At 43.6% G+C, this 19,515-nt stretch overlaps 1 protein-coding gene across 1 annotated transcript; it reads right to left on the minus strand.

The window, feature by feature from the left end:
* Positions 1 to 8,512: 8,512 nt before the first annotated feature.
* On the minus strand, positions 8,513 to 11,984 carry LOC121719313. Its single transcript, XM_042104790.1, has 4 exons — positions 11,911 to 11,984; positions 11,716 to 11,785; positions 10,068 to 10,379; positions 8,513 to 9,458 (listed from the first exon to the last, which is right to left on the minus strand). Exons 1-4 carry the CDS (start codon positions 11,938 to 11,940, stop codon positions 9,097 to 9,099), a joined length of 774 nt encoding a protein of 257 aa, XP_041960724.1. The 5' UTR covers positions 11,941 to 11,984; the 3' UTR covers positions 8,513 to 9,096.
* Positions 11,985 to 19,515: the final 7,531 nt, after the last annotated feature.

Raw genomic sequence — 19,515 nt, forward strand, 5'->3', positions numbered from 1 at the left:
AACCCACATAAGCTGTTTTTTTCTTGTAAACAAAGATGTACATGTTATGGTAAATGATTAATTGTATTCCAGAGAAAATGCAATGAAATCTCCATTGTGGTAAATTATCCTACAGCACAATTTGTATGCGGTTTATGTGACTTGTCCTGATATTGATGTTTGAGTTTCTCGTCCCATTGGTGTGCTACTCTCCACAGCACGAGGGGTCGTACATGGGGGCCCAATCAGGACTGCCTATGCAGGGGCCCAGAATGTTGTGCTACGCCCCTGATCATATGTATAATGTTCTTGCCGACGGTGCATTCATTTAAGTCATGCTAAATGAAAAGTAGGGATTTTTTGGAAGAAAAAAGTATGGTGTTCGGTGCCTGTTTAAACCTCTGTTCTCTGGAGATCTGACAAGCTGTCCAGGAGAACGTCCAGTCATTGTATTTGTTGTGTTGCCCAGGTGACAGTGGGCTAAGGCTGCCTGTCTCATACGCTCTGCTTCTGACGGGCTCAGAGCTGACCTGAAGAAGATCAGCGCACTGTCTTTAGCACAAGCTCACCTCACAACAGGGTTACCTACAACACACACACACATGAGATAGTAAGATACCTTTGTCAAAACAAAAACAATGAAGTGTGAACATGTGGTTGCGTCCCTATGTGTCTAGGTGTGCTTGTGAGTGTCTCTTGTATCCCACAACACAACATTGGCACCTTGTTCACAAACTACGCCATTTTGCTGTGCCCTCAGTTTCTGCCTAAAGGTGCAAATAAATCAGATAAACCATAAGATAACTAAATAACCGAGAACAAGTTAGATGCCAAATAAATCAGATGAACTATGAATGTATCAACGGTAAAGAAATCAAAACAAACCCAAAAAGGTTAGGTTAGATTAGGTTAGGTTCTTTAACACATCAGAGGCTTCAAGCAGCATAAGAGCTAAAACATGAGGAGACGTCCTCTTACATATAAATAACAGATAACAATAACCCTCTCTCCACAAACCCACTCACCACAGAAAAACATCTAGACAGAAACAGCATGACAATCAGCAGACATACAGTACTTTCCACATACTGTATGACAAATAACAAAGACCCTGTTCCCACACCCCTCCCTACATAAACATGTAGACAGAGACAACATTACAGGGGTGAAAAGTTGTTACATCAATGTTACAAAAAGAAAGTAGAGAGAGAGGACCAGGAGAAGAAACCCAGAAGAAAGAGCAAGAGAGAAGAGAGGTCAAAGGTGAACCTACATTTCTAAGGTTTTCCTTGTGTAGTCCTACATTGTGTAACAATTCAAGTCAAGACTCTTTTCTTCTGTGATTCCTTGTTGACTCCTCATCAGTGTTCTTCATTATAGCAATAGTTTTGGGACTCATCTATTTACCTTATAACTAACTAATGAATTCTCCTCACAGAGTCACAGTATATGTTGTACAGTATGTTTATGATGTATTGTTCAGGACCATGGACAGCGCTGCGTGTGAAGATTTGTTGTTCACAGTTAATTGCATGAGAACCAGACAAGCCAAGATAATTTCAAGGGTATTATAAGTTCAAAGCAAATCTTAGCTGGCAGTTGTCACAAATGTAGTCACCTAGCAGAACACTCACACTGGAATGAATATAGTCTGAAGAGTCTTTTGCTGCAGTTCAAGGTTCAGGTATCAAGAAGTAGAAATAAAAGTTCCTGTGATGGATGGTATTGGCTGACTGAAAGCGTGCAGCCAAGGATTCTATAAGTCAATCAATAAGAGAGAAATAATCAGTGACCACAGCCTACACATAGAAATAGGCAGACATAAACAAACATGGGTGCCTAGACATATGAGAAACTGCAGTTGCTGCATAAACAATGTAGAAAATGAGGAACATTTTCTGCTTAATTGTGTTAGATATGGTTATGTTTATGGTTACGGTTATGAGATTTTGCAGATGCTTTTGTCCAAAGAGGCATACAAATAACAACAATACAATAGTTAAATTTAACATAAATAATTTTAAAAAGTTGGTAAGACTAAGGAGAATAGCAGTCAATAGCCTAATGAAAATAAACAAATACTATAATAAATGATGTTTTATAAACAAAGTTCGGGTGGAGCCTTCGGGATGATTGACAGCAATTAACTCACCCACTGCCGCCGCAGGGTAGGCCTATTTAAGCCGACCTCCTTTTCCATACGTCACACGCTCCGACGTTCGCGAAATCATTCAGTCTTCGTATTGTTCGCATTGACAAGACAGCTCTCATGGAACTGGAAATCCACCCAGCGCCAGCAAGGCGTTGACCCTACCCACTGGACAGTGGCTCGCATCCGCAGCACTCTCCATTCCCGCGGCATCGCGTTCCGTATGTCAGATAGGAAGTTCCTTCTCCTCCGCCTTCTAACGCAGTCGGATAACCCGGTCTTTTCGCCCTCCCGCTCCCTCACTTTGTTTTCCTCCCCAGACCAGGAAGCAAGCTGCTCCTTCTGGCATCCCGACGCGGTTCCTTCCGCCGGCCATTCAGCCGGACGAAGCACACACCACCAGCCACCTCGCGAACCGGGCACGCCGACAGCACTTTCCGGCACCACACGCTTCAGAGCGTATCATTCCGCTGCTTCAGTCACAGCCACTGCCACGTCAGCGGCTCAGGCCCATTCCCGCCGCATCTCCGCCGTATTTCCGGGTCCAACCCCACTTCTCCAGACGGCCCCGGTAGCGACAGCGTCGCTACTCCCCCCACTCCTTCTTTCCCTCCCCCATCCACCTCCCCTAGCCAGGACTCGGTCCAGGCCTGCCCCACCTCCAGTCGTTCCGACGACTGCTCCCTCCCTCCCCCCTCTCCCCCCTCCCCTTTCCATTCCGGGAGCCACGTCTGTACAGCACGCCTCAACTCACGAAGCGTCAGCTCGAAGAGTCACCTCACTAGCTCCCCATCTCTCTTGAGTTGAGATGAGTTAGCGAGCACCTGGTCTCAGTCGGCGCCGATAGCGACAGCGTCGCTACTCCCCCCCTAACCCTCTTTCCTTCCCCGTCCCACTTCCCGCGACCCTGTCCCAGGTTGCTCCCCTTCCGGTCGCGTCAGCGACCGCTCCCTCCCTCCCCCCTTTTCTCCCTTCCCATCTCTTCCCCGGCTCCGCGCTAGACCAGCCCGCAGCAGCGGGTCATCAGCACTCAGCGAGTGCTTCGGACCACGACGTCCCGTTCCGGCAGCAAAACTATTCTTTAGCCACAGCACAGGCCCTGCCACCGCCTCCTCACGCTGCAGCATTCGAACCACCACCCGTCACAGCGTCCACCAGGAACCTCATCTTGTCAGGTGCAGACGTAGACCTTTCTACCATTCTTCCCTCCCTTCCTATTCCCTCTCATAACCGGGATCTAGTTTGCGGCGAACTGGTTTTTCTCTAAAAAATTCTGGCCCAGCATCAAAAACCCTGTCATTTCCCGAGTTCACCGTAGCTTTTACCAACTACACAGAAGTCGTCTGTTTCGTGTTCTCCAGTCGCCGCAAATGACTAAGCTAAATGACTACCTGGCCATCATCGCCGGCCTAGCCGTATCCTACGGTGGAGCTCATTTTCATACGTAGGCTACCACCGGCTGTTTTCAGCAAAATGCGCTGCCAGAGTCGGCCTCTGGAACTAAAACCCCTACTGGGGCGCGCTCGATATGGAGCTCCATAACCGCGTTTTCCTAGGACTTAAGCCATCTTGTCCCCTCTGCAATAGCCCCAGTCACGGCGCGGTCGAGTGTCCACTAGTCAACTCATTCCCCAGGGCCGCCCTTTCATCTCGCATCTCCTAAACTGCGCTCAGCAACCCCATCTCTCGAAGACGTCGTATCTCTAGATGCCCAGTGTCTGGCCGATATCAAACTCTGGAGGATGTTTTAGACGAATGGAATGGTCTGTGCATGTTCTACGACGACTGCCAATCATCTCCAGAAGAGCTCCAGTTGTACACCGACGCAGCCCCCTCAACAGGCTTCGGAGGCTTTTTCAAAGGGCGCTGGTTTGCATCCCCGTGGCCACTAGAGTTCAGAGAGCTAACAACTGGAAACGAATCGTCAGCCGTGTTCGAACTCTACCCCGTAGCCATCACGGCCCTACCTGGGGGAATGAGTGGACCTCCAAGAGTGTGATAATCCACAGCGACAACGAAGCCGTAGTGCACGTCATTAATAACGAGCTCAAAATCGCCTGCGCTTTCCCCTCTTAGTAGGCGTCTAATCTGGATAGCAGCCAGCTACCAGCTTATTATAAGAGCCGCGCACGTCCCCGGTTGCCACAATGGAATTGCTGACTCTCTCTCTCGTCTTAAATTCCAGAGATTCAGGAGCTCGGCTCCAGAGGCGGACCCGTACCCTACTCCACTCCCCAGCTTTTCGGAGACCATCTTCCCATAAACCACCCCCTCAGCTATCTTCAGCCCATCACGGCCGACCTAGCCCTTCAAGCCCTCGCACCCAGGACCATGCAGTCCTACTGGACTGCTTGGTCGTGCTTCAAACAGTTCCACGCAAAGCACTCACTACCATTTCCCAGTTTCGATGCAGTCACCATATCATCATTTATCACCTACGCCCACACTTCACTCGGGATCAAAGTTTCTTCCATTAGAGTCTACCTAGCTGGCATTCATTTCTTCTACAAACGCCCCCACGGCTCCGAATGCCCCTTCTCCGACACCAGGATAGGCTTGTTAATTAAAGGTATCCGTAGGCAACATCCAGTCCCCCAAGACTCCCGCCTTCCCATTACCTCAAGCATTCTCGCCACCTGCCTCGCTACCCTTCGCAAAGGGTTCATGTCACCGCATTCCGATTCCACCATCTCCGTTATGTTTCTACTGGCCTTTTTGGGCTGCTGAGATGTAGCGAGTTTACATGCCCTTCGTCTCTCTTCATTCCCGATGTCCACCCGTGCATCGCAGATCTAGAGCAGCTAGACCAAGACACCATTCGATTTACCATCAAACAGAGTAAAACCGATCAGTCCCGAAAAGGACACTCCATATCCATTTAACTCCGCCTCAGACCTTCAGCCTATCCAATACCTATCTCACTACATCTCATATCGGTCAGCTCAAGCTTCGTCTACTAGCCCGCCCTTCGTGTCAGACGAAGGGCTACCCATCACTCGCCACAGATTCCAGACACTCTTAAAAAACATTCTAGTCAAATCTGGTTTTCCCGCGGATCGCACTCCTTCAGGATAGGAGCTGCCACAACAGCTGCGCTCAACGGCTTATCGGAGCAACAATTAAAATACTGGGCCGTTGGTCCTCGGATGCCTACCAGTCTTACATCCGCTCCAATCTAGCGGATTTACGACTCGCTCAGCAAGCACTTATGTAGTTGGTAGCGGCCTTTCTCTGTGATCTTTTGGGGTGCAAGCGGTCATCGCTCTATCGCGATATCCGCTCCAGGCACTCCAGGACCACGGACAGCTACCTTGCCAAACACGCACTTCTCCCATACATTCTAGTCTAGCTGAAGCAATCATATAGAAGGGCGAACTAGTGAAATGATGTTTTATAAACAAAGTTCGGGTGGAGCCTTCGGGATGATTGACAGCAATTAACTCTCCCACTGCCGCCGCAGGGTAGGCCTATTTAAGCCGACCTCCTTTTCCATACGTCACACGCTCCGACGTTCGCGAAATCATCCCCCCTCCTCCCCCTACTCCTCCATTTCACCAATTGCCCTGTTACTCATCCTCCTTACACAGGGGGGTGCAAGCGGTCATCGCTCTATCGCGATATCCGCTCCAGGCACTCCAGGACCACGGACAGCTACCTTGCCAAACACGCACTTCTCCCATACATTCTAGTCTAGCTGAAGCAATCATATAGAAGGGCGAACTAGTGAAACAAACTTTAACGCATAAGAAACGCTTAAAGGTGCAATGTGTAATGTCTGCCAAAAAATCAATTCATACGCCACATTCCTTAAAAGATGGGGGCAGTATACCTCTAGAAAGTGAGTTGGTCTACCCTAGAGTAACAACCGAGACACGTGTATTGCAGTTTAGCTGGCGGTTATGTTGCCCGCATACTGCCTCCCATGGCCGAAACTGGTATTATGACACCTATCGGGCTGTGGCTAGTAATTTAGCATGCTAATTCAGGTTGATATCTCTGCAGCACTATACCTTGTCATTTTTTTAATGACATCATCGCCCTTATTTCTTCTCATTCTTTTGATGCATGTACAGTAGCTCATTTTTTGGATATTTTTACCTCAATTCTTACACATGGCACCTTTAATAAACAAAGTGCATGTTGAACAGATATGCCTTTACACCCCACTTGAAAGATCCAAAACTATCACAGGAACGGAGAGCACTGGGCAATTCATTCCACCAACACGGAACTACTGAGGAAAAGAGTCTTGAATTTGACCTAGCGTTTATGGCTGGTCGACACAACAAACACTCATCAGAAGACCGCAGTGGGTGGTTGGGGATGTACAGCTTAATCATTGAAGATAGCAGGGAGCCGATCCAGTCAGTATCCCATACCAAATAGGGAGCCAGTGGAGAGTAGAGGAGTTCCATGTGTACATGCAGCATGTTGTGCCTAACAACGCCCCTTAGCTGTTCTAGAATCAGTGGAACCTACGGCCTCTCAGGGCTTATTGCTAAATAGCTTTATGTAGATCTAGGCCTATCTGTAAGAGTAGGCATACAGTAATATGAGTTTACATAAGTTTCTTTTTTTTCTTTTCTTCAGTATAGCACTATTGCTGAAGCTATTACTGCCCCTTTAGCGTTTACGATTTAACATTTTATCTTTATTTTTATCCCCCCCCCCCCCCCCCCCTTTCATTATTTCATATTTTCCTCTTTATAACACTATTAATGTAAAGTTGATTGTTAACATGTTATACGATGATACGGATTTCCATTGCAGTCTGATGGGGATGAGCACAGCAAGGCAGACAATGAGCAGATTGATGGCACTGCTGAGCGGATGGGAAGTAGTCTGGTGGGATCGTGCAGCTGATGGATGAGTGTTGTGTTGAACTGAAACGTGTAATGCACTGAATCATGATCTTGGCTTGGTCAGTTGTTCAGAGGTAATATGGAAACTGTAATCTGTGCTGGTTAGACAGACTAATCCACATTGGTCTGCCACTTTCTTTCCAGTTCACTCCTGATCAGTCCCCCATAAAATGGCTTTGCAAAGCAACATCTAAAATGCGTATTTTGTGAAATGACATTCAATTGAACATTCCTCAGCCTAACAATGTATAACTGGGGGTTGTGGGGGAAATCCTCTTGCAATAACGCACTGCGCACCTGAAACATCCATTTCACGAGACATGTACGACCCCTAGTGCTGTGGAGAGTAGAACACCAATGGGACCAGAAACTCAAACATCAATATCAGGACAAGTCACATGAACTACATGAAAATTGTGCTGTAGGATAATTTACCACGATGGAGATTTCATTACATTTTTTCTGGTATAATTAAGAATTTACCATAACATGTACACATCTTTGTTTACAATAAAAAAAAAAGCTTATCCGTTAAAATACTAGGAGCCATTTCCATACTAATAAGGAATTACTTCAATACCGTAAGTAACATATTTATAAAGGTATTTATGATAATACCATTGACCTGCTTGGACAGATTCAAGCCTGTCCAGGCTTTCTGAGGTTGGACATAGTAAGTCCACTATATTACTTGAACCTGAGTTGACCCAAATCAAGAAGCACTCTGATTTTACAGGCTCTTTGTTACTTTATGTTTGCTCCTTTCCCCCTTTCTCTTCATCTCACTTCTTTTGTACTTCTGGTTTCTGAGCCATGGCAGTTTTGTTGTTATGGGTGTTAAGACCAGGAGCATTGGAGGGGACTGTTCTGAGGGCCCACTTTGCTGAACTAAGCACTGTGTTCTTTGATGGACCAAAAGTGAAAGTTAGGAAAGGCACTTATTTAAATTCTGTATGTGCTGTCATGTGGCACTCAGGACTGGATGTCTTCTGCCTCTTTAGTGTGCAACTTGGTTCCACTTGTTAGTTCACATGCACTTAAAGGCACCTTAACAAGATTTGCTCTTGAGGTCCCCTCTGGTTGAGAAGCACAATAATAATAATAAACAAATGAAATATGCATCTTTTACAACAAAGTATGAACATAAACTGATATAATATAGAGGGAATGCACCAACAGCAGTCTGTAGCAAAAGATCTCCAAATTTCTGTAGCATAGCAGCTCTTTTGCGTTTCGATTTCAGAGGGGGTGGGGCAGTTTCCTACCCGAAACTAGGTCGATAATCGTCTACAGAGGGCCACTCAGACAATGTCAGAAGTGCCGTCTGTCATGTTATAAGGTTATGTGTCATCAAAATTATTTTGGAAATGTTATGTTAAGGTCAAAAAACTTTTTTGGGTGCCTTATTAACCAATAACTAAATTTACAATCTAAAGGCATCATTGTGATTTCTACTGTAGACTACTTATGTAATCAGGTGGGAACAGGGTTTTGTCTTTTTTTTTTTATTAGAAATACAATATAAATCAGAAATTATGTTTTATCAAAATACATGTACACTTTATGAACAGCAGGGGTCAGTGTTGTACAGTAAAAAAGAAAACTTCAACTTCAAATCCCCAGGACCAACTCCAGTAATCTCTTACTTCCCTTGAGATACTGCGTACAGCATACAGATAAGAGCTGAGAGCGGTTCTTGGTCTCTTGAGACAGTATGAGAACAGACTTGGTAGCAGTTCATAATGTCACATGCTACTTAGTACTTACTTTCCTAGACATCAGAACCCTAAGTCATTTAAAGCTGCAGTTGGCAAGTCTGACAGATTGAGGGGACAGCCAAAATTTTGAATGTTTACAACTCTCATGCCCCTCCCCCACTACCGAGCACCCGCTCATAAAATTTGTACTTGTCAGTGCGCACCAGACTGTGATTGAGTGTGGATTTTTGCAAAACAAATAACAGGCTCTAGGTGGAGGTAGAAGTGCAGTTTTTTTTTCTAAAACCGGCTGATTTATGTTGTTCTGTCGGAGCATAGTGTTTGGTTTCAGTGAATATGATTAAAAAATCTTGCCAACTGCCGCTTTAATGCACAGTGCATACAGTTTTCACAACAGAATGAGTGCTGCTGCAAAAAGGGCCACAGTCGTCCTGGTGCCTCCATAACTGCTGGAGCTCCCTCTGACTCCCTCTGGAGGCGTCATCTCTTCACGCGTCCTTGTGCTGCTGAGGTATCTCCCAGAGCTCGGCCTCCACAGGGAGCAGTTCAGAGTGGAGTGGGGTCGGTGGAGAAGCGTGCTGGTGATCTCATAGGTGCCGTCCTCGTCCCGTACGCTGGGGTGGGCCACTGAGGAGTCGGTCAGGTTCTTGGACCCCTGGAACCAGTGGATGTGGGCCTCTGGGTAGACGCCTCTGGCGCGGCACGTCGAGTTTCCATCACGGCTGTGGACATGGAGACTGTGGTGGCACACTGACAGGTACAGAGGTGGAGGAGTTACACTCACCAGAGAGCGAACAAGCGTTTCATTGAATTCAAATCAATTTCAATTACATATTAATTTCTTTTTAATTTAGCCCCAGAACAATTGATTTTGACGTCTCAAGTTGCTCTACAGAAACAGTATCCTTTTCTATTGATTAACAGCCGTTTCTATTTATGGGCAGCCGTGGCCCACTGGTTAGCACTCTGGACTTGTAACCGGAGGGTTGCCGGTTCGAGCCCCAACCAGTGGGCCGCGGCTGAAGTGCCCTTGAGCAAGGCACCTAACCCCTCACTGCTCCCCGAGCGCCGCCGTTGTAGCAGGCAGCTCACTGCGCCGGGATTAGTGTGTGCATCACCTCACTGTGTGTTCACTGTGTGTTCACTGTGTGCTGTTTGTGTTTCACTAATTCACTGATTGGGTTAAATGCAGAGACCAAATTTTCCTCACAGGATCAAAAAAGTATATATACTTATACTTATACATCTGACATGCAAAATCCACCATGCTTTGTTTTTTTTTAATGACTATTTTGGTTCCATGGAAACACCTTGGTAATGCTCAATGTATTTACTGTAATGTATGCATTTTATACCAACCTTGTAATTTCAAGTGTGTGAATGCACTCTTTACTCCTAAATTGGAGCGCAGCTTACAGACATACTGCCCCTGGTGGATTGGTTTTGTGTGACGAATGGTCAGGACCAGTTGTTGACCTTTGACGACACAGTTCACTCCGTTATGGGTGCTGAGGTGCCCCTCCTTTAGCTCACACAGAGCTGTCTTATTGGGAGCAAACCAGGCAAACAGGAAGATGGTGGGCTCATCCTGGGAGGTGATGTTGCAGGACAAGGAGGTGTGCTCATGGCACTGAGGGCTCACTGACTCTGTACTTCTGAGTGTCATTATCTCTGTAATAATAATTCATTATTAAAACAAATATCTTTAAGCAAGAGACAGTTAACTGTAGCGTACAGGCACTGCACAGGGGAAGTCTATGTAAATGTACAACAAAGCTATCTAACTGAACGTCACTGTTACATACTCTCATGCAAGTCAGTAAATTGGACCATTATTGTATGTTGACTTCAGCATGTAAAATGGTGCATTTTGCCCATGTTCAGGGTGGAAAGTGAAAAAGAAAGATTTGCATAAGACAAGTCAAATTGGTGTTTTTAAAAAGAAAAGATCATGGAGAATAAAGAAAAAAATATTTTAAAAATCTTTGTATATTCCCACAAGGTGTTTGGGTGCTCTGAAAATGAGAACCACAATGATTTTTTAGACGTGTAAGGTTTGCTGTTCAGACCCTGAAGGGATAAGTGTTTCTACTTATCTCAGTAAGGAACATAAATCAAATCAAGAGCCTATGTTGAGTACAAATATGTCTTCTGAAGGCTTAAACAGAGCCCAACCAAAAACTTCAATAAAAGTTGTATCAACTTTGAGAGACAGCTATGACCATGCAGGATTATCCAGACCAAACGTGACGATTTTGCTACATACTATTCCTATTTATGTACCAGCATGCAAAATGTGAGCCTCCTACATGGTTTAGTTCTTGCGCTGTGGGCTTTGACAAAAAAAAGAGGCCGAACAAAATTGACACCCCCCTCCCCCTGTAAAACTGGCTGTATCTTGGAAAGTATTGATCTTACATAAGAGTAATTTTACAGTGTGTCTCCTGGGTAACATAGGTACACCTGGTAATTTCAGAATTTTTTGAGACCTAAGTGCGTGGGCCCTGGTTGAATTGACGTGGAATGACCCTTTTCTAAAACTGTTACTATAAATACCTGTCAAAGTTTCATAAAGTTAAGGCACAGTAACTAGAAATGGAACTGATTTATTCATAGATAATCACTCTTCCGCCAAGAAATATATTTCCTCTATCTGAATGGTTGCCAAGCAACATCGAGACACAGCTACTTTAACTTTTATATCAAGTTATGGTAGCGCAGTAATATAGAACGCAGTCAGGTATATAGAAATGCAGTCAAGGTGTATATGCTGCATTTTACAACGGCATCAAACGTGATTCAGCCAATCACAATCAAGGACCGGCACTATTAGTTTTAGAAAACTTTCTAGACATTTAGAGACTCACTAGAGGTGAGGCTCTGGTTTATTTGTTTATAAATTATATATTTAAGAAACAAATACATTGTTCTTATAGCTTGTATAAACACTTACTCATTCTGACAAATGTATTTAAAGTGGAAAGAGATTCTGAGAAAGGTGACTTACCATTCTCCGATCTTGCTAAAGCAAACATAAGGACCCAGAGCAGGAAGGCACACTTTTGGATGGTCTCCATCTGCAAAATCCATATTAACAGGTTTAGATGAATAACACACACACACACACACACACACACACACACACACACACACACACACACACACACACACACAATCAGACAATTGACAATTGAACTCTCACGTTCATAGCCGAAAAGCACACAGCCACCATTCCTTGTTTACCACTCTACAGGTGGCACCACCCTTTCTCTTATCTCCCCTGGAGACCGGAGCACCTGGGGGGTATTCCATCAACCTCGCTAATGAAGGCGGCGCTTAACAGAAATAGCCCGGCTTGAACTAGAGTAGACTTTCACTTGGGGCTGAAGCCGTTCCATTAACTCAAGTTAGCGGCATCTTGGCCTCGTTTATTCAAGCGAGGTTTAGTTCAGCTTCATCTCTGCTCGTGCACGAGGTAGAAAAGTAGACCAAAACAGTAGATTGACGATATATGTAGTAAAATTAAGACAATACTAGATGATTTCTGTTCGATAGGCAAGCGCCATCTACAGGATTGTCATCGAAAGTCATCAAATTTAACATCGAGAGAAAAAAATTGATTGCCTACAGAAATCGCAGAATAATCAAAGCATACATTTAAAACAACAATGCTAATGGTTTGAAATCAATTGCGAGTTTGATTGGCTTCACTCTTGAACACATAGACTATAGCCTACAGTCTATGCTTGAACAAAACGAGTGAATGAATAAATAGTATAAACTCAAAAACAACTTTGCCATATATTCAAAACTATCTATAGCCTACGTTCTTATATTAAAAGAGTTCACTCCAAATTATTGTCTAGGTGTAGGTGGTCATAAAATAAATTAGTATCAACATAATAGCCTATTGTCTCCCATAAGTCCCAAAGTGTTTGAAATAAAATGATCTGAAATGCAATGGCTTTCAATTCAATGTATGCCTAGTTTTGGATCTGTATGGTACACAGTTGATTTGACATTCATGAACAATCGTCGACACATGAAGCAGTTTTAATTATTCGCTGCCTAGGCAACAGAACAATTATCCTTTGGCTTGCATCAGATATGTCACTGAACAGCCTACCAAATGTGCATGACCCTTTATCAGCAGTAGACATATGTCTTTCATCAAAGATTATAACTAAAAATGCCATCATCAAGGTGATAAACAATGTAGCCTTAATACTTCGTATGGGAAGCGAACCTGCGAACACGCAAGAATGTAATTCTTTTCCTATACCGTCTCGCTGCACGTTACACCACCACCGAACGTAAGTGACACAGAGTAGCACGATTCCTAGAACCACATGTGAAGTTAAAACATGTTTAATCGTATAATCTCATAGGTGCCAACTCTCACGCATTGGCCGTGAGACACACGCATTTGATTAGTTTCACACACTCACACGCCACACCCCCGATTTCTCACGCTGAAGTGTCAACCCGGTCGGTCAGATGCCTGAACAATGAGTTTAGCCTATCTATAGATCTACCTGTTGAGCCACGGTTACGCTTTCAGAGACGGTGAGAGGGTTCAAGAGCACCCCCTGTCTGTGGAATTTTCTAAATTTTCTCTCATTTGCGATATACTTCAGAAGCCGTCCCAGGCGCATTTCCCCCCGCATTTCCCCGGCTTCAGGTATGCTTTGAGTATTATTGAGTATTTTTCACGCTGAAGTGTCAACCTGGTAGGTCAAATACCTGGCAGATGAGGTTCAACTAAACTAAACCTATACATATGATATCACACATCAGGTGAACGTGCGGAATCTAAGCTTTCCAATGATATTAGCGCCAAGTTGCTGTGATAAATGGTTCGTGAGAAAATTAACATTGAACCGAGGTGCAATTTAGGCTAATCATATTTGGATTTTGCACACAGTGCACACCCATTACTCTCGGTTTAATATTTCACTAACCCTTCACACAACACGTGGCAAACCCAATATCACAATAAACAGCAAACCGTACCGAATACGAGGATATAAAGCATGCCTCTGTGCAATAAGTGGTTCCTGAGTAATCCGGTTTTGAAATTGCAACACATTTCTACATAGCCTCATTGGGGCGAAATTATAATGTATTCTAATGTAAACTATTTGTCAGTAGGCCTACATACATTTTTGTAAATTGCTCAGCCATAGATTATCCCACCATCATGGTTCTTATATTGTCAGGTTCCAGCCAATCCCATTACAGATAAATGAATATATTTATATTGGCATGCTTCCTAGTGACATTAATGCAAAAATATAAAGAAAATAAAATAAGGAGACACAAATATTGATATAAAGCCTGACATAAGCCATATGCAAACATTCACATCATGCAGATATGGGTACATCCTGAAAAAGGAATAGCCTGTAGGCTATGGCCATTACAATGACCAATATATTATCTTAAATGAACTAGCTGAAAAACACAGGTGACCACTTCTGCATAATTTCATGGAGTGCTGAACATTTCTGAACTGTGAAATGGACCATATGTTTTTGTGGTTATGAACTTATTGCAATATCACCATAACTATTCCACCTGTGTATGCATGGTTATAATTCTGAAGTGCAAAATAGCTTAGGCTACAGCACAAATATTTCCATAAAAATAAGCAAGTCTGACCTCTGAATTTATTTTTAAAAGTGCACCAGATTGATGCATTTAAAAGTTAAAATATACAAACATTTCTTAAATTCTTACAAAACACCCACCCACTTTTTAAAATTGTTAGTTTGGACCCCCCCCCCCCCACTATTGCCGTGCGAAATACCAGTGCTGTTTGTACGCCAAATAAATAATAACCTATAGGTTTATGTAAAACTCCCCATTAACAGCATCACGTCACTAACCACAGCTAGACTGCACAATGGTAGGCCTTCAAAAGCATGACATTTTCGCTTTAGTTTGATATTTAATTTACTTTATCCGCTTTCATGCGTTCATTGAACGTCCGCAGTGCTGTAATGGAAACCTTATTGCGTAGCCAAGTAGCCTATATATTGAGTTATTTTTAAATTATGCATGATTTACTTTTTATTAATTTCGTAGGCTGGCTTTATTTTGTTATATAGAAGTATCTAAATAACCTGGTAAAATGTACCAGAATTCAGGAAATTGCATCTAGTCCAAAAAAAAATTTCTGGGGGAGGACCCCCATACCCCCCACTGAAATGTCCCACCCACTTTCAGAATGCCTCCATCGCCCATGGTCCTAGCATTAGGCTAGATCCCTTTGATACCAATGTTAATTTAACTCTGGGACCCTGGTCCCTACACCTGAGAACCAATGTACTTTTTTTTTTACTGTATGGTATAATGCTGAACGAGCCAAACAAAAATTTCCGCAGCAAAATTTTGGTTGGCCCCACCAAATCTCACTCCAAGGTTTTTTGAAAAGTTGGCAGCCCTGTAATCTTCATACATTCTTTGGAGGTAGTGAATGTGTAAATCCATGCTTGGTGCACTGTCGGAAAAAAAACATTTCTATAGGCCTACTTCTATTTTTGAAGTTGTAGGCTGTAGGTGACGAGACCATCTTTTTGGACCAGCACAGGTTGACGGAACCATCTTTTTGGACTCGTTTTCCCGACTGATTGTTTTTTTTTGCAACACAGCTTAATTTAGCTTGAAAGTTAACCTGCTACGGAGCAGGTTAGTTCTGTGGCATAAATTCCCATGGTTACCAAGCTGGGATTCACGTTAACCTCATTAATGGAACGGACTTCTCACTAAAATTAGCGAGACTTATCAAAATAAGCCAGGTTTGGCCTTTAGCGAGGTTGATGGAATACCCCCCTGGAGTAGGTCTTATTGTTTTTTTGTTTTTTTTAAATCTGGCTGTGGCAACTGCATGTGAGCCACAAACATATCTTACTGCAGTTCAGTTTGGATCAGAGGGTGAAACTGTTAAAAACTGATGAAAACTGGTGAAACTGATAAAGGCACACCAACATGAACATAACTGAAAAGGGTTACAGGTTACACCGAGTGTGCTGTTAGAGCAAATCACAGCAAGTACTGAGGCTTTCACCATTACAGCCAATCCATCCTGAGACCACAACATGCCATATCATTAAGGCAATTGCAAGGTGTTTCTTTTTTCTACAAAAATCTATCTATCTATATAAAAAAAATGGATGTTGTTTTATTCCAAATAATAAGTCAGCAGTTGTGCAAGGACATTACTAAGGTTAAATCTCACTATAATCACAAGCTGTCAATACTTCCCATTACAACCCATTGATAGTTAGTATAGGGAGTCTACTATGTGCTCCTATAGGAGTCTAGTAACACCTCCCAATTTATCCACGGCCAAATCCTCGGGGAAACGCCTGGAGAGCCTGGATCAAGTTTGGGGTGCCCAGAGGGTCTGGGCGAAAATAATGACCAATTATTAGCTTTTGAGATGTCTAACTAGGGGTTTTGGCCCCACGTCTGAAAATTAAGTGTACCGCCTCTAAAAGCACTGGACAAAATGTCATGCTTTAGCCTAGTAATAAAATGCACAGTAGCCTACCTTTTATACCTAAGCTTATCTGCTCCACTATTCCCCGATTCCTGAAACACGTTTGGTGAAACGTACACTACTATCCACTTTAGTATCATACGGTCACTGCTCCTTGGCCACACCACCGTGCTAGTCTGGGAGTAGCCTAGCAGTCCTCTTTATAAGAATGTCATCGTAGGAGGCTATCATCTTCGCCACTCGACTGACCGTCGGAATGTTGGGGAATTTTCTTGTTTGAGCTTCCGAACAGTCATTAGTCATAGCTGCAGGCAGCGATAGCCCTGCTACAGCATGATTTCCGCGAAGCGCGGTATCCACGGTAAGACCGTCACCGTCCATCGGCCAGGACTAGCAGCAGTGAAGCAGGAACATCGGAGTGAACCGGACGTGTTATGCTAAGGTTTTGTGGAAATAAATGGACAGATAAATATGATATAGGCTAACCATCAACATATTTAAGTCATCTTGCTCGAAAAAAGCATAATTGTCACACATGATTATGATATCACAGCATGACCTGTGTAATTTGACTGAGGGCCCTTATTCATATATTAGGGGTGAATAACAGCCCATGGTATATGATTGAGGGGCCCAATAAAGACATATCACATAATATGTGTGAGATACCCCATATCTCAGTCCTCCTTGTTATTAATATTACCATTTCACTGAACTCCCTTGCGCTATAGCCTATTTATTTTAAAATCTTAAATCTTAGACTTTACTGATATTGCACTATTCCTTCCCGCTTGTTATTGTACATTTCTATTTTGTATTTAAGTATAGTATAAGTATACTCTTTTGATCCCATGAGGGAAATTTGGTCTTTACATTTATCCTAATCCGTGAATTAGTGAAACACACTCAGCACACAGTGAACACACACAATGAGGTGAAGCACACACTAACCCGGAGCAGTGAGCTGCCTGCTACAGCAGGGCACTTCAGCCGTGGATGTGGGCATGGGAGAGCAGTGCTCAACCACTTCCCCCACCCACATTTTTCCTACTGGGTCAGGGATCGAGTCGGCAACCCTTCGGTCACAAGCCCGAAGCCCTAACCAGTAGGCCACGGCTGCCCCTATATTGTACCTTGCCTGTGTCTGTTGAGATGTACATGACCATGGGACAACAAGTACATCTCTTACTGACCTTTCTGTTTTTATTCTTTGTATATTAAGTGAGTTTTGTACTTTTGAGAGCAAAGATTAAGTGGAGTCAAATTTCTTGTTTGTTTATGCAAACTTGTAGCCTGGAGATCCAGACCCTGGAAATCTAGAAAGATTAAGGGTCTGGCCACGAATAATGAAAGTGGCCCAACTCAAAGGGCGGCACCAAGCATGCATTTGAAAATCTCACTGCACGCAATTGGATAACACTACGACCAGTGTTTACTGACTGATTCGTTGCAGCGCTGTCATCATCTGTTTAGCTTGCCTCTGGCCCACCTATATCAGACACACCGATGTGATTGGTTACTCGCAAGGGGTAAAAGTAACGTGCATCATTACTCATTGCCTCATTGTCATCTTGCAGAGACAAATTGTGCTCTTCCGAGAATTCTGGATTTCCAGGGTAACAAACTTGGCCAATAAAGCCTATTCTGATTCTGATTCTGATTTCTGGTTATATTTCAGCCAGTGCATTCAGAACTTTTATAATGATCGTTTATTTGAGTTTGATTGCATATCAGTTTTCATTGGCTCAACTGATTGGTCATGGTGATAAGTACAGACACATATTGGATCATTACACATACAGTATTAGTCATAAATAGTATTAGTATGTGCTTATGCACTATAATAAATGCAAAAAACAATAACCCAAACAAAACCATAACCCCAACCAAAAAGACTGAAAAAGAAAATGATCTTTGTAATGATGGTCAAAGGACAAACCAGACCGCAGCCTCTTTCTGTCTTTCTATATGTCTTAAGCTATATACTTTTTCAACTCTTAGTTTTTTTTACAATGTATTTTTTGACCTCATTTTGGTTTGACCTCCCAATGACGATCCCCCTCTTTTGATCACAACAAAGCAAACCAAATGTACCTGCTGACATATACCACCGCATGCTACTACAACCTCACTTTCGTCTGACGTCGCCTGTCGTATCAGCCACCCGAACTCCCTGGGGTGACCTATTGCCTTTTGTTGTCCCTGGGTCGTTGTCACCTGTCCTTAGTGGGCAGCCGTGAACTACTGGTTAGCGTTTCGGACTTGTAACCGGAGGGTTGCCGGTTTGAACCCCGACCAGTAGGAACGGCTGAAGTGCCCTTGAGCAAGGCATCCTAACCTGCAAACAGGTGGCACCTAACAGCTGCCACCTGTTTGAGTCACACAATCACTAACCCCATGTGAATACTATGCCCCCATAGTTCATAAAGGGCACTCGTTAAGATATATTCTTCAAACTTATAATTTGAAGTGGCACTACAGACAGCTCTACAGTCACCAACAATAGCTAAACCTTAGTAGTGGACCTAACTGTGAACCCAAAATCTCCACACGCAGCACTGTCCATGGTCCTGAAAGGTATAGCTAACTCAGACATTACTGCAGGACCTGAGGGATTAATGGCTCTCTCAACATCTGTTATCAATCAAATATGCTGGTTCCAATTTGAGATTTGCAAGGGTCTCAGAGACCTGGAAGACGGCAGACGGAGACCAAAGACGGGGCCTATGTCAAACACTATCGCTTTGTTGCTTTGCAAATCCTTTGATGGATTAAAATATCTGTCACCTCAAATTCAAATGTATTTGTCACATACAATTATACAAAGTATATATATATATATATATATACAGTGAAATGCTTTGTCCACTGACTCCATGTGCAATGTGTGTATCAATAAGGAAACAAACAGAAAAGAAGAGAAGTAGAAAGAAATGTCCACAGTGCATGAGATGTTTTCAGCATGTGCTTGTGCTCCAGCTACAGTCCTCATTCAGAATCCGGAGAGCTGGGCATAAAAATGTTTCCGCATTCTCTCAGTGTTGGCTTTCAGCCAGCGGTAACGTTTCCGAGAGTGGGGGACAGAGAAGAGACAGTTGTTGGGGTGATTGGGATGTCTGTTGATTTTCTTTAGTCTGAACTGACATCTCCTGATGTAAGTTTCCTGAAGGTTGGGTAGTGCACACCTGGAGGTACGTGATCTCACTACTCTCTTTAGGGGTTTACGGTTGGATTTCTGTGAACTCTCATCAGTATTTACACATGTCCAGTGTTGTGTACAGTAACGTAACTACTTTTTCGGGT

Source organism: Alosa sapidissima, chromosome 9 (genome assembly GCF_018492685.1).
Source record: "Alosa sapidissima isolate fAloSap1 chromosome 9, fAloSap1.pri, whole genome shotgun sequence".
Taxonomy (NCBI): domain Eukaryota; kingdom Metazoa; phylum Chordata; class Actinopteri; order Clupeiformes; family Clupeidae; genus Alosa; species Alosa sapidissima.